The 13534-nt window shown below is 60.7% G+C and overlaps 1 protein-coding gene and 1 pseudogene across 2 annotated transcripts in view; both read left to right on the forward strand.

Moving 5' to 3' along the window:
- Positions 1–13534, forward strand: part of LOC310910247 (uncharacterized protein) — a gene marked incomplete at its 5' end in the record, with an annotated part of 93471 nt that overhangs the window by 55622 nt on the left and 24315 nt on the right. Inside the window, 4 exons of the mRNA XM_083862699.1 lie at positions 822–1814; positions 2643–3695; positions 5352–6722; positions 7551–8501. Coding sequence (XP_083718825.1) covers positions 822–1814; positions 2643–3695; positions 5352–6722; positions 7551–8501 — 4368 coding nt within the window. The remainder of the gene's footprint in view (positions 1–821; positions 1815–2642; positions 3696–5351; positions 6723–7550; positions 8502–13534) is intronic.
- The window catches only part of LOC310910890, a 3631-nt pseudogene continuing 2195 nt past the window's right edge, over positions 12099–13534 (forward strand). The window contains exon 1 of the transcript in view: positions 12099–13530. The product of the transcript in view is annotated as an uncharacterized misc_RNA (transcript). The remainder of the gene's footprint in view (positions 13531–13534) is intronic.

Raw genomic sequence — 13534 nt, forward strand, 5'->3', positions numbered from 1 at the left:
AGGCCACCCTTAGCCTTGAAGGAGAAGCCAAAGTCCCAGAGAAGGAGGTCGCCAAGACCAAGGACGGCAAGTTCAAGATGCCCAAGTTCGGCATGCCTTCCTTTGGCTGGTCCAGCAGCAGAGAGGCCAAGGGCACCGTGGCTGCCGAGGTGGACGTCAGCCTCAAGGAGCCTGAAGTCCAAGTACCATCTGCAGCTGCCGAAGTGGACGTGACCCTGCCCTCGGCCGACATCCAAGCGCCCGGTGTTGAGGTGACCGTTGAGACGTCTGCCATAGCAGCAGAGGGTGAGAAAGGCCGATTCAAGATGCCCAGCGTCAAGCTGCCCAAAGTCAAAGCTCCCCACGCGCAGGTCAGCCTACCCAAGGCCGAAGTCTCGCTGGGCAAAGGCCAGGAGGGCGAAGTCGCCCTGCAGGGCCCTGAGGCTGAAGCCAGCCTGGAGGTGGCTGCTGGCAAAGCTGAGGGTGGTGGCATGAAAATACACATGCCCAAAGTCAAGGTGCCCAGCGTGGTCTTCTCCAAGCCCACCGTCAAGGCTCCCAAACTGGATGTAGATGTCAGCCTCCCACAGGCAGAGCTCAAGGCCACTGACGTCACCATTGAGACCCCTGACATCAAGCTGCCCTCCGTCGAAGGCTCCCTTGAGCTGCAGGCGCCTGACATAGACCTCAAAGCGCCCTCTGCCGAAGGCAAGATTGAGATGGAAGGCACGGGCCTGAAAGGCAAGCTCAAGATGCCCAAAGCTGACATCAAAGCTCCCAAGGTGGACATCAGCCTGCCCTCCGTCGACGTCACCATACCCCAGGCCAGCGTCGACCTGCAGGCGCCCGAGGCCACCCTTAGCCTTGAAGGAGAAGCCAAAGTCCCAGAGAAGGAGGTCGCCAAGACCAAGGACGGCAAGTTCAAGATGCCCAAGTTCGGCATGCCTTCCTTTGGCTGGTCCAGCAGCAGAGAGGCCAAGGGCACCGTGGCTGCAGAGGTGGACGTCAGCTTCAAGGAGCCTGAAGTCCAAGTACCATCTGCAGCTGCCGAAGTGGATATGACCCTGCCCTCAGCCGACATCCAAGCGCCCGGTGTTGAGGTGACCGTTGAGACGTCTGCCATAGCAGCAGAGGGTGAGAAAGGCCGATTCAAGATGCCCGACGTCAAGATGCCCAGCGTCAAGCTGCCCAAAGTCAAAGCTCCCCACGCGCAGGTCAGCCTGCCCAAGGCCGAAGTCTCGCTGGGCAAAGGCCAGGAGGGTGAAGTCGCCCTGCAGGGCCCTGAGGCTGAAGCCAGCCTGGAGGTGGCTGCCGGCAAAGCTGAGGGTGGTGGCATGAAAATACACATGCCCAAAGTCAAGGTGCCCAGCGTGGTCTTCTCCAAGCCCACCGTCAAGGCTCCCAAACTGGACGCAGACGTCAGCCTCCCGCAGGCAGAGCTCAAGGCCACCGACGTCAGCATTGAGGCCCCTGACATCAAGCTGCCCTCCGTCGAAGGATCCCTTGAGCTGCAGGCACCAGACTTAGACCTCAAAGCGCCCTCTGCCGAAGGCAAGATCGAGATGGAAGGCACGGGCCTGAAAGGCAAGCTCAAGATGCCCAAGTTTGACAAGCCCAAATTCACAGCATCCTCTCCCAAGGCCGAGGTGCCTGCAGCTGTGGTCAGCCTGCCCAGTGCAGAGGTCACCCTCCCCTCTGCCACTGTGACAGCCGCAGGGGAGGGCTCTGGGCTAGACCTCAAAGCCGAGGTCCCCGGTGCCAAGATAGAAGGTGCTGACTTGAAGCTGGAGAAGCCCTCTCTCAAGATGCCCAAAGCTGACATCAAAGCTCCCAAGGTGGACATCAGCCTGCCCTCCGTCGACGTCACCATACCACAGGCCAGCGTCGACCTGGAGGCGCCCGAGGCCACCCTTAGCCTTGAAGGAGAAGCCAAAGTCCCAGAGAAGGAGGTCGCCAAGACCAAGGACGGCAAGTTCAAGATGCCCAAGTTCGGCATGCCTTCCTTTGGCTGGTCCAGCAGCAGAGAGGCCAAGGGCACCGTGGCTGCCGAGGTGGACGTCAGCCTCAAGGAGCCTGAAGTCCAAGTACCATCTGCAGCTGCCGAAGTGGACGTGACCCTGCCCTCGGCCGACATCCAAGCGCCCGGTGTTGAGGTGACCGTTGAGACGTCTGCCATAGCAGCAGAGGGTGAGAAAGGCCGATTCAAGATGCCCAGCGTCAAGCTGCCCAAAGTCAAAGCTCCCCACGCGCAGGTCAGCCTACCCAAGGCCGAAGTCTCGCTGGGCAAAGGCCAGGAGGGCGAAGTCGCCCTGCAGGGCCCTGAGGCTGAAGCCAGCCTGGAGGTGGCTGCTGGCAAAGCTGAGGGTGGTGGCATGAAAATACACATGCCCAAAGTCAAGGTGCCCAGCGTGGTCTTCTCCAAGCCCACCGTCAAGGCTCCCAAACTGGATGTAGATGTCAGCCTCCCACAGGCAGAGCTCAAGGCCACTGACGTCACCATTGAGACCCCTGACATCAAGCTGCCCTCCGTCGAAGGCTCCCTTGAGCTGCAGGCGCCTGACATAGACCTCAAAGCGCCCTCTGCCGAAGGCAAGATTGAGATGGAAGGCACGGGCCTGAAAGGCAAGCTCAAGATGCCCAAAGCTGACATCAAAGCTCCCAAGGTGGACATCAGCCTGCCCTCCGTCGACGTCACCATACCACAGGCCAGCGTCGACCTGCAGGCGCCCGAGGCCACCCTTAGCCTTGAAGGAGAAGCCAAAGTCCCAGAGAAGGAGGTCGCCAAGACCAAGGACGGCAAGTTCAAGATGCCCAAGTTCGGCATGCCTTCCTTTGGCTGGTCCAGCAGCAGAGAGGCCAAGGGCACCGTGGCCGCCGAGGTGGACGTCAGCCTCAAGGAGCCTGAAGTCCAAGTACCATCTGCAGCTGCCGAAGTGGATATGACCCTGCCCTCAGCTGACATCCAAGCGCCCGGTGTTGAGGTGACCGTTGAGACGTCTGCCATAGCAGCAGAGGGTGAGAAAGGCCGATTCAAGATGCCCGACGTCAAGATGCCCAGCGTCAAGCTGCCCAAAGTCAAAGCTCCCCACGTGCAGGTCAGCCTGCCCAAGGCCGAGGTCTCGCTGGGCAAAGGCCAGGAGGGTGAAGTCGCCCTGCAGGGCCCTGAGGCTGAAGCCAGCCTGGAGGTGGCTGCCGGCAAAGCTGAGGGTGGTGGCATGAAAATACACATGCCCAAAGTCAAGGTGCCCAGCGTGGTCTTCTCCAAGCCCACCGTCAAGGCTCCCAAACTGGACGCAGACGTCAGTCTCCCGCAGGCAGAGCTCAAGGCCACCGACGTCAGCATTGAGGCCCCTGACATCAAGCTGCCCTCCGTGGAAGGATCCCTTGAGCTGCAGGCACCAGACTTAGACCTCAAAGCGCCCTCTGCCGAAGGCAAGATCGAGATGGAAGGCACGGGCCTGAAAGGCAAGCTCAAGATGCCCAAGTTTGACAAGCCCAAATTCACAGCATCCTCTCCCAAGGCCGAGGTGCCTGCAGCTGTGGTCAGCCTGCCCAGTGCAGAGGTCACCCTCCCCTCTGCCACTGTGACAGCCGCAGGGGAGGGCTCTGGGCTAGACCTCAAAGCCGAGGTCCCCGGTGCCAAGATAGAAGGTGCTGACTTGAAGCTGGAGAAGCCCTCTCTCAAGATGCCCAAAGCTGACATCAAAGCTCCCAAGGTGGACATCAGCCTGCCCTCCGTCGACGTCACCATACCACAGGCCAGCGTCGACCTGCAGGCGCCCGAGGCCACCCTTAGCCTTGAAGGAGAAGCCAAAGTCCCAGAGAAGGAGTTCGCCAAGACCAAGGACGGCAAGTTCAAGATGCCCAAGTTCGGCATGCCTTCCTTTGGCTGGTCCAGCAGCAGAGAGGCCAAGGGCACCGTGGCTGCCGAGGTGGACGTCAGCCTCAAGGAGCCTGAAGTCCAAGTACCATCTGCAGCTGCCGAAGTGGACGTGACCCTGCCCTCGGCCGACATCCAAGCGCCCGGTGTTGAGGTGACCGTTGAGACGTCTGCCATAGCAGCAGAGGGTGAGAAAGGCCGATTCAAGATGCCCAGCGTCAAGCTGCCCAAAGTCAAAGCTCCCCACGCGCAGGTCAGCCTACCCAAGGCCGAAGTATCGCTGGGCAAAGGCCAGGAGGGCGAAGTCGCCCTGCAGGGCCCTGAGGCTGAAGCCAGCCTGGAGGTGGCTGCTGGCAAAGCTGAGGGTGGTGGCATGAAAATACACATGCCCAAAGTCAAGGTGCCCAGCGTGGTCTTCTCCAAGCCCACCGTCAAGGCTCCCAAACTGGATGTAGATGTCAGCCTCCCACAGGCAGAGCTCAAGGCCACTGACGTCACCATTGAGACCCCTGACGTCAAGCTGCCCTCCGTCGAAGGCTCCCTTGAGCTGCAGGCGCCTGACATAGACCTCAAAGCGCCCTCTGCCGAAGGCAAGATTGAGATGGAAGGCACGGGCCTGAAAGGCAAGCTCAAGATGCCCAAAGCTGACATCAAAGCTCCCAAGGTGGACATCAGCCTGCCCTCCGTCGACGTCACCATACCACAGGCCAGCGTCGACCTGCAGGCGCCCGAGGCCACCCTTAGCCTTGAAGGAGAAGCCAAAGTCCCAGAGAAGGAGGTCGCCAAGACCAAGGACGGCAAGTTCAAGATGCCCAAGTTCGGCATGCCTTCCTTTGGCTGGTCCAGCAGCAGAGAGGCCAAGGGCACCGTGGCTGCCGAGGTGGACGTCAGCCTCAAGGAGCCTGAAGTGACCATGCCCCCAGCTTCTGGTGACGTGGACGTGACCCTGCCCTCGGCCGACATCCAAGCGCCCGGTGTTGAGGTGACCGTTGAGACGTCTGCCATAGCAGCAGAGGGTGAGAAAGGCCGATTCAAGATGCCCAGCGTCAAGCTGCCCAAAGTCAAAGCTCCCCACGCGCAGGTCAGCCTGCCCAAGGCCGAAGTCTCGCTGGGCAAAGGCCAGGAGGGCGACATCTCGCTGCAGGGCCCTGAGGCTGAAGCCAGCCTGGAGGTGGCTGCTGGCAAAGCTGAGGGTGGTGGCATGAAAATACACATGCCCAAAGTCAAGGTGCCCAGCGTGGTCTTCTCCAAGCCCACCGTCAAGGCTCCCAAACTGGATGTAGATGTCAGCCTCCCACAGGCAGAGCTCAAGGCCACTGACGTCACCATTGAGGCCCCTGACATCAAGCTGCCCTCCGTCGAAGGCTCCCTTGAGCTGCAGGCGCCTGACATAGACCTCAAAGCGCCCTCTGCCGAAGGCAAGATTGAGATGGAAGGCACGGGCCTGAAAGGCAAGCTCAAGATGCCCAAAGCTGACATCAAAGCTCCCAAGGTGGACATCAGCCTGCCCTCTGTTGACGTCACCATACCCCAGGCCAGCGTCGACCTGCAGGCGCCCGAGGCCACCCTTAGCCTTGAAGGAGAAGCCAAAGTCCCAGAGAAGGAGTTCGCCAAGACCAAGGACGGCAAGTTCAAGATGCCCAAGTTCGGCATGCCTTCCTTTGGCTGGTCCAGCAGCAGAGAGGCCAAGGGCACCGTGGCTGCCGAGGTGGACGTCAGCCTCAAGGAGCCTGAAGTCCAAGTACCATCTGCAGCTGCCGAAGTGGACGTGACCCTGCCCTCAGCCGACATCCAAGCGCCCGGTGTTGAGGTGACCGTTGAGACGTCTGCCATAGCAGCAGAGGGTGAGAAAGGCCGATTCAAGATGCCCGACGTCAAGATGCCCAGCGTCAAGCTGCCCAAAGTCAAAGCTCCCCACGCGCAGGTCAGCCTGCCCAAGGCCGAAGTCTCGCTGGGCAAAGGCCAGGAGGGTGAAGTCGCCCTGCAGGGCCCTGAGGCTGAAGCCAGCCTGGAGGTGGCTGCCGGCAAAGCTGAGGGTGGTGGCATGAAAATACACATGCCCAAAGTCAAGGTGCCCAGCGTGGTCTTCTCCAAGCCCACCGTCAAGGCTCCCAAACTGGACGCAGACGTCAGCCTCCCGCAGGCAGAGCTCAAGGCCACCGACGTCAGCATTGAGGCCCCTGACATCAAGCTGCCCTCCGTCGAAGGATCCCTTGAGCTGCAGGCACCAGACTTAGACCTCAAAGCGCCCTCTGCCGAAGGCAAGATCGAGATGGAAGGCACGGGCCTGAAAGGCAAGCTCAAGATGCCCAAGTTTGACAAGCCCAAATTCACAGCATCCTCTCCCAAGGCCGAGGTGCCTGCAGCTGTGGTCAGCCTGCCCAGTGCAGAGGTCACCCTCCCCTCTGCCACTGTGACAGCCGCAGGGGAGGGCTCTGGGCTAGACCTCAAAGCCGAGGTCCCCGGTGCCAAGATAGAAGGTGCTGACTTGAAGCTGGAGAAGCCCTCTCTCAAGATGCCCAAAGCTGACATCAAAGCTCCCAAGGTGGACATCAGCCTGCCCTCCGTCGACGTCACCATACCACAGGCCAGCGTCGACCTGCAGGCGCCCGAGGCCACCCTTAGCCTTGAAGGAGAAGCCAAAGTCCCAGAGAAGGAGGTCGCCAAGACCAAGGACGGCAAGTTCAAGATGCCCAAGTTCGGCATGCCTTCCTTTGGCTGGTCCAGCAGCAGAGAGGCCAAGGGCACCGTGGCTGCCGAGGTGGACGTCAGCCTCAAGGAGCCTGAAGTCCAAGTACCATCTGCAGCTGCCGAAGTGGACGTGACCCTGCCCTCGGCCGACATCCAAGCGCCCGGTGTTGAGGTGACCGTTGAGACGTCTGCCATAGCAGCAGAGGGTGAGAAAGGCCGATTCAAGATGCCCAGCGTCAAGCTGCCCAAAGTCAAAGCTCCCCACGCGCAGGTCAGCCTACCCAAGGCCGAAGTCTCGCTGGGCAAAGGCCAGGAGGGCGAAGTCGCCCTGCAGGGCCCTGAGGCTGAAGCCAGCCTGGAGGTGGCTGCTGGCAAAGCTGAGGGTGGTGGCATGAAAATACACATGCCCAAAGTCAAGGTGCCCAGCGTGGTCTTCTCCAAGCCCACCGTCAAGGCTCCCAAACTGGATGTAGATGTCAGCCTCCCACAGGCAGAGCTCAAGGCCACTGACGTCACCATTGAGACCCCTGACATCAAGCTGCCCTCCGTCGAAGGCTCCCTTGAGCTGCAGGCGCCTGACATAGACCTCAAAGCGCCCTCTGCCGAAGGCAAGATTGAGATGGAAGGCACGGGCCTGAAAGGCAAGCTCAAGATGCCCAAAGCTGACATCAAAGCTCCCAAGGTGGACATCAGCCTGCCCTCCGTCGACGTCACCATACCACAGGCCAGCGTCGACCTGCAGGCGCCCGAGGCCACCCTTAGCCTTGAAGGAGAAGCCAAAGTCCCAGAGAAGGAGGTCGCCAAGACCAAGGACGGCAAGTTCAAGATGCCCAAGTTCGGCATGCCTTCCTTTGGCTGGTCCAGCAGCAGAGAGGCCAAGGGCACCGTGGCCGCCGAGGTGGACGTCAGCCTCAAGGAGCCTGAAGTCCAAGTACCATCTGCAGCTGCCGAAGTGGATATGACCCTGCCCTCAGCTGACATCCAAGCGCCCGGTGTTGAGGTGACCGTTGAGACGTCTGCCATAGCAGCAGAGGGTGAGAAAGGCCGATTCAAGATGCCCGACGTCAAGATGCCCAGCGTCAAGCTGCCCAAAGTCAAAGCTCCCCACGTGCAGGTCAGCCTGCCCAAGGCCGAGGTCTCGCTGGGCAAAGGCCAGGAGGGTGAAGTCGCCCTGCAGGGCCCTGAGGCTGAAGCCAGCCTGGAGGTGGCTGCCGGCAAAGCTGAGGGTGGTGGCATGAAAATACACATGCCCAAAGTCAAGGTGCCCAGCGTGGTCTTCTCCAAGCCCACCGTCAAGGCTCCCAAACTGGACGCAGACGTCAGTCTCCCGCAGGCAGAGCTCAAGGCCACCGACGTCAGCATTGAGGCCCCTGACATCAAGCTGCCCTCCGTGGAAGGATCCCTTGAGCTGCAGGCACCAGACTTAGACCTCAAAGCGCCCTCTGCCGAAGGCAAGATCGAGATGGAAGGCACGGGCCTGAAAGGCAAGCTCAAGATGCCCAAGTTTGACAAGCCCAAATTCACAGCATCCTCTCCCAAGGCCGAGGTGCCTGCAGCTGTGGTCAGCCTGCCCAGTGCAGAGGTCACCCTCCCCTCTGCCACTGTGACAGCCGCAGGGGAGGGCTCTGGGCTAGACCTCAAAGCCGAGGTCCCCGGTGCCAAGATAGAAGGTGCTGACTTGAAGCTGGAGAAGCCCTCTCTCAAGATGCCCAAAGCTGACATCAAAGCTCCCAAGGTGGACATCAGCCTGCCCTCCGTCGACGTCACCATACCACAGGCCAGCGTCGACCTGCAGGCGCCCGAGGCCACCCTTAGCCTTGAAGGAGAAGCCAAAGTCCCAGAGAAGGAGGTCGCCAAGACCAAGGACGGCAAGTTCAAGATGCCCAAGTTCGGCATGCCTTCCTTTGGCTGGTCCAGCAGCAGAGAGGCCAAGGGCACCGTGGCTGCCGAGGTGGACGTCAGCCTCAAGGAGCCTGAAGTCCAAGTACCATCTGCAGCTGCCGAAGTGGACGTGACCCTGCCCTCGGCCGACATCCAAGCGCCCGGTGTTGAGGTGACCGTTGAGACGTCTGCCATAGCAGCAGAGGGTGAGAAAGGCCGATTCAAGATGCCCAGCGTCAAGCTGCCCAAAGTCAAAGCTCCCCACGCGCAGGTCAGCCTACCCAAGGCCGAAGTATCGCTGGGCAAAGGCCAGGAGGGCGAAGTCGCCCTGCAGGGCCCTGAGGCTGAAGCCAGCCTGGAGGTGGCTGCTGGCAAAGCTGAGGGTGGTGGCATGAAAATACACATGCCCAAAGTCAAGGTGCCCAGCGTGGTCTTCTCCAAGCCCACCGTCAAGGCTCCCAAACTGGATGTAGATGTCAGCCTCCCACAGGCAGAGCTCAAGGCCACTGACGTCACCATTGAGACCCCTGACGTCAAGCTGCCCTCCGTCGAAGGCTCCCTTGAGCTGCAGGCGCCTGACATAGACCTCAAAGCGCCCTCTGCCGAAGGCAAGATTGAGATGGAAGGCACGGGCCTGAAAGGCAAGCTCAAGATGCCCAAAGCTGACATCAAAGCTCCCAAGGTGGACATCAGCCTGCCCTCCGTCGACGTCACCATACCACAGGCCAGCGTCGACCTGCAGGCGCCCGAGGCCACCCTTAGCCTTGAAGGAGAAGCCAAAGTCCCAGAGAAGGAGGTCGCCAAGACCAAGGACGGCAAGTTCAAGATGCCCAAGTTCGGCATGCCTTCCTTTGGCTGGTCCAGCAGCAGAGAGGCCAAGGGCACCGTGGCTGCCGAGGTGGACGTCAGCCTCAAGGAGCCTGAAGTGACCATGCCCCCAGCTTCTGGTGACGTGGACGTGACCCTGCCCTCGGCCGACATCCAAGCGCCCGGTGTTGAGGTGACCGTTGAGACGTCTGCCATAGCAGCAGAGGGTGAGAAAGGCCGATTCAAGATGCCCAGCGTCAAGCTGCCCAAAGTCAAAGCTCCCCACGCGCAGGTCAGCCTGCCCAAGGCCGAAGTCTCGCTGGGCAAAGGCCAGGAGGGCGACATCTCGCTGCAGGGCCCTGAGGCTGAAGCCAGCCTGGAGGTGGCTGCTGGCAAAGCTGAGGGTGGTGGCATGAAAATACACATGCCCAAAGTCAAGGTGCCCAGCGTGGTCTTCTCCAAGCCCACCGTCAAGGCTCCCAAACTGGATGTAGATGTCAGCCTCCCACAGGCAGAGCTCAAGGCCACTGACGTCACCATTGAGGCCCCTGACATCAAGCTGCCCTCCGTCGAAGGCTCCCTTGAGCTGCAGGCGCCTGACATAGACCTCAAAGCGCCCTCTGCCGAAGGCAAGATTGAGATGGAAGGCACGGGCCTGAAAGGCAAGCTCAAGATGCCCAAAGCTGACATCAAAGCTCCCAAGGTGGACATCAGCCTGCCCTCTGTTGACGTCACCATACCCCAGGCCAGCGTCGACCTGCAGGCGCCCGAGGCCACCCTTAGCCTTGAAGGAGAAGCCAAAGTCCCAGAGAAGGAGTTCGCCAAGACCAAGGACGGCAAGTTCAAGATGCCCAAGTTCGGCATGCCTTCCTTTGGCTGGTCCAGCAGCAGAGAGGCCAAGGGCACCGTGGCTGCCGAGGTGGACGTCAGCCTCAAGGAGCCTGAAGTCCAAGTACCATCTGCAGCTGCCGAAGTGGACGTGACCCTGCCCTCAGCCGACATCCAAGCGCCCGGTGTTGAGGTGACCGTTGAGACGTCTGCCATAGCAGCAGAGGGTGAGAAAGGCCGATTCAAGATGCCCGACGTCAAGATGCCCAGCGTCAAGCTGCCCAAAGTCAAAGCTCCCCACGCGCAGGTCAGCCTGCCCAAGGCCGAAGTCTCGCTGGGCAAAGGCCAGGAGGGTGAAGTCGCCCTGCAGGGCCCTGAGGCTGAAGCCAGCCTGGAGGTGGCTGCCGGCAAAGCTGAGGGTGGTGGCATGAAAATACACATGCCCAAAGTCAAGGTGCCCAGCGTGGTCTTCTCCAAGCCCACCGTCAAGGCTCCCAAACTGGACGCAGACGTCAGCCTCCCGCAGGCAGAGCTCAAGGCCACCGACGTCAGCATTGAGGCCCCTGACATCAAGCTGCCCTCCGTCGAAGGATCCCTTGAGCTGCAGGCACCAGACTTAGACCTCAAAGCGCCCTCTGCCGAAGGCAAGATCGAGATGGAAGGCACGGGCCTGAAAGGCAAGCTCAAGATGCCCAAGTTTGACAAGCCCAAATTCACAGCATCCTCTCCCAAGGCCGAGGTGCCTGCAGCTGTGGTCAGCCTGCCCAGTGCAGAGGTCACCCTCCCCTCTGCCACTGTGACAGCCGCAGGGGAGGGCTCTGGGCTAGACCTCAAAGCCGAGGTCCCCGTGGCCAAGATAGAAGGTGCTGACTTGAAGCTGGAGAAGCCTCCTCTCAAGATGCCCAAAGCTGACATCAAAGCTCCCAAGGTGGACATCAGCCTGCCCTCCGTCGACGTCACCATACCACAGGCCAGCGTCGACCTGCAGGCGCCCGAGGCCACCCTTTAGCCTTGAAGGAGAAGCCAAAGTCCCAGAGAAGGAGGTCGCCAAGACCAAGGACGGCAAGTTCAAGATGCCCAAGTTCGGCATGCCTTCCTTTGGCTGGTCCAGCAGCAGAGAGGCCAAGGGCACCGTGGCTGCCGAGGTGGACGTCAGCCTCAAGGAGCCTGAAGTCCAAGTACCATCTGCAGCTGCCGAAGTGGACGTGACCCTGCCCTCGGCCGACATCCAAGCGCCCGGTGTTGAGGTGACCGTTGAGACGTCTTGCCATAGCAGCAGAGGGTGAGAAAGGCCGATTCAAGATGCCCAGCGTCAAGCTGCCCAAAGTCAAAGCTCCCACGCGCAGGTCAGCCTACCCAAGGCCGAAGTCTCGCTGGGCAAAGGCCAGGAGGGCGAAGTCGCCCTGGCAGGGCCCTGAGGCTGAAGCCAGCCTGGAGGTGGCTGCTGGCAAAGCTGAGGGTGGTGGCATGAAAATACACATGCCCAAAGTCCAAGGTGCCCAGCGTGTCTTCTCCAAGCCCACCGTCAAGGCTCCCAAACTGGATTAGATGTCAGCCTCCCACAGGCAGAGCTCAAGGCCACTGACGTCACCATTGAGACCCCTGACATCAAGCTGCCCTCCGTCGAAGGCTCCCTTGAGCTGCAGGCGCCTGACATAGACCTCAAAGCGCCCTCTGCCGAAGGCAAGATTGAGATGGAAGGCACGGGCCTGAAAGGCAAGCTCAAGATGCCCAAAGCTGACATCAAAGCTCCCAAGGTGGACATCAGCCTGCCCTCCGTCGACGTCACCATACCACAGGCCAGCGTCGACCTGCAGGCGCCCGAGGCCACCCTTAGCCTTGAAGGAGAAGCCAAAGTCCCAGAGAAGGAGGTCGCCAAGACCAAGGACGGCAAGTTCAAGATGCCCAAGTTCGGCATGCCTTCCTTTGGCTGGTCAGCAGCAGAGAGGCCAAGGGCACCGTGGCCGCCGAGGTGGACGTCAGCCTCAAGGAGCCTGAAGTCCAAGTACCATCTGCAGCTGCCGAAGTGGATATGACCCTGCCCTCAGCTGACATCCAAGCGCCCGGTGTTGAGGTGACCGTTGAGACGTCTGCCATAGCAGCAGAGGGTGAGAAAGGCCGATCAAGATGCCCGACGTCAAGATGCCCAGCGTCAAGCTGCCCAAAGTCAAAGCTCCCCACGTGCAGGTCAGCCTGCCCAAGGCCGAGGTCTCGCTGGGCAAAGGCCAGGAGGGTGAAGTCGCCCTGCAGGGCCCTGAGGCTGAAGCCAGCCTGGAGGTTGGCTGCCGGCAAAGCTGAGGGTGGTGGCATGAAAATACACATGCCCAAAGTCAAGGTGCCCAGCGTGGTCTTCTCCAAGCCCACCGTCAAGGCTCCCAAACTGGACGCAGACGTCAGTCTCCCGCAGGCAGAGCTCAAGGCCACCGACGTCAGCATTGAGGCCCCTGACATCAAGCTGCCCTCCGTGGAAGGATCCCTTGAGCTGCAGGCACCAGACTAGACCTCAAAGCGCCTCTGCCGAAGGCAAGATCGAGATGGAAGGCACGGGCCTGAAAGGCAAGCTCAAGATGCCCAAGTTTGACAAGCCCAAATTCACAGCATCCTCTCCCAAGGCCGAGGTGCCTGCAGCTGTGGTCAGCCTGCCCAGTGCAGAGGTCACCCCTCCCCTCTGCCACTGTGACAGCCGCAGGGGAGGGCTCTGGGCTAGACCTCAAAGCCGAGGTCCCCGGTGCCAAGATAGAAGGTGCTGACTTGAAGCTGGAGAAGCCCTCTCTCAAGATGCCCAAAGCTGACATCAAAGCTCCCAAGGTGGACATCAGCCTGCCCTCCGTCGACGTCACCATACCACAGGCCAGCGTCGACCTGAGGCGCCCGAGGCCACCCTTAGCCTTGAAGGAGAAGCCAAAGTCCCAGAGAAGGAGGTCGCCAAGACCAAGGACGGCAAGTTCAAGATGCCCAAGTTCGGCATGCCTTCCTTTGGCTGGTCCAGCAGCAGAGAGGCCAAGGGCACCGTGGCTGCCGAGGTGGACGTCAGCCTCAAGGAGCCTGAAGTCCAAGTACCATCTGCAGCTGCCGAAGTGGACGTGACCCTGCCCTCGGCCGACATCCAAGCGCCCGGTGTTGAGGTGACCGTTGAGACGTCTGCCATAGCAGCAGAGGGTGAGAAAGGCCGATTCAAGATGCCCAGCGTCAAGCTGCCCAAAGTCAAAAGCTCCCCACGCGCAGGTCAGCCTACCCAAGGCCGAAGTATCGCTGGGCAAAGGCCAGGAGGGCGAAGTCGCCCTGCAGGGCCCTGAGGCTGAAGCCAGCCTGGAGGTGGCTGCTGGCAAAGCTGAGGGTGGTGGCATGAAAATACACATGCCCAAAGTCAAGGTGCCCAGCGTGGTCTTCTCCAAGCCCACCGCAAGGCTCCCAAACTGGATGTAGATGTCAGCCTCCCACAGGCAGAGCTCAAGGCCACTGACGTCA

Source organism: Zosterops lateralis, assembly GCF_965231275.1.
Source record: "Zosterops lateralis genome assembly, chromosome: 6".
Lineage (NCBI taxonomy): Eukaryota > Metazoa > Chordata > Aves > Passeriformes > Zosteropidae > Zosterops > Zosterops lateralis.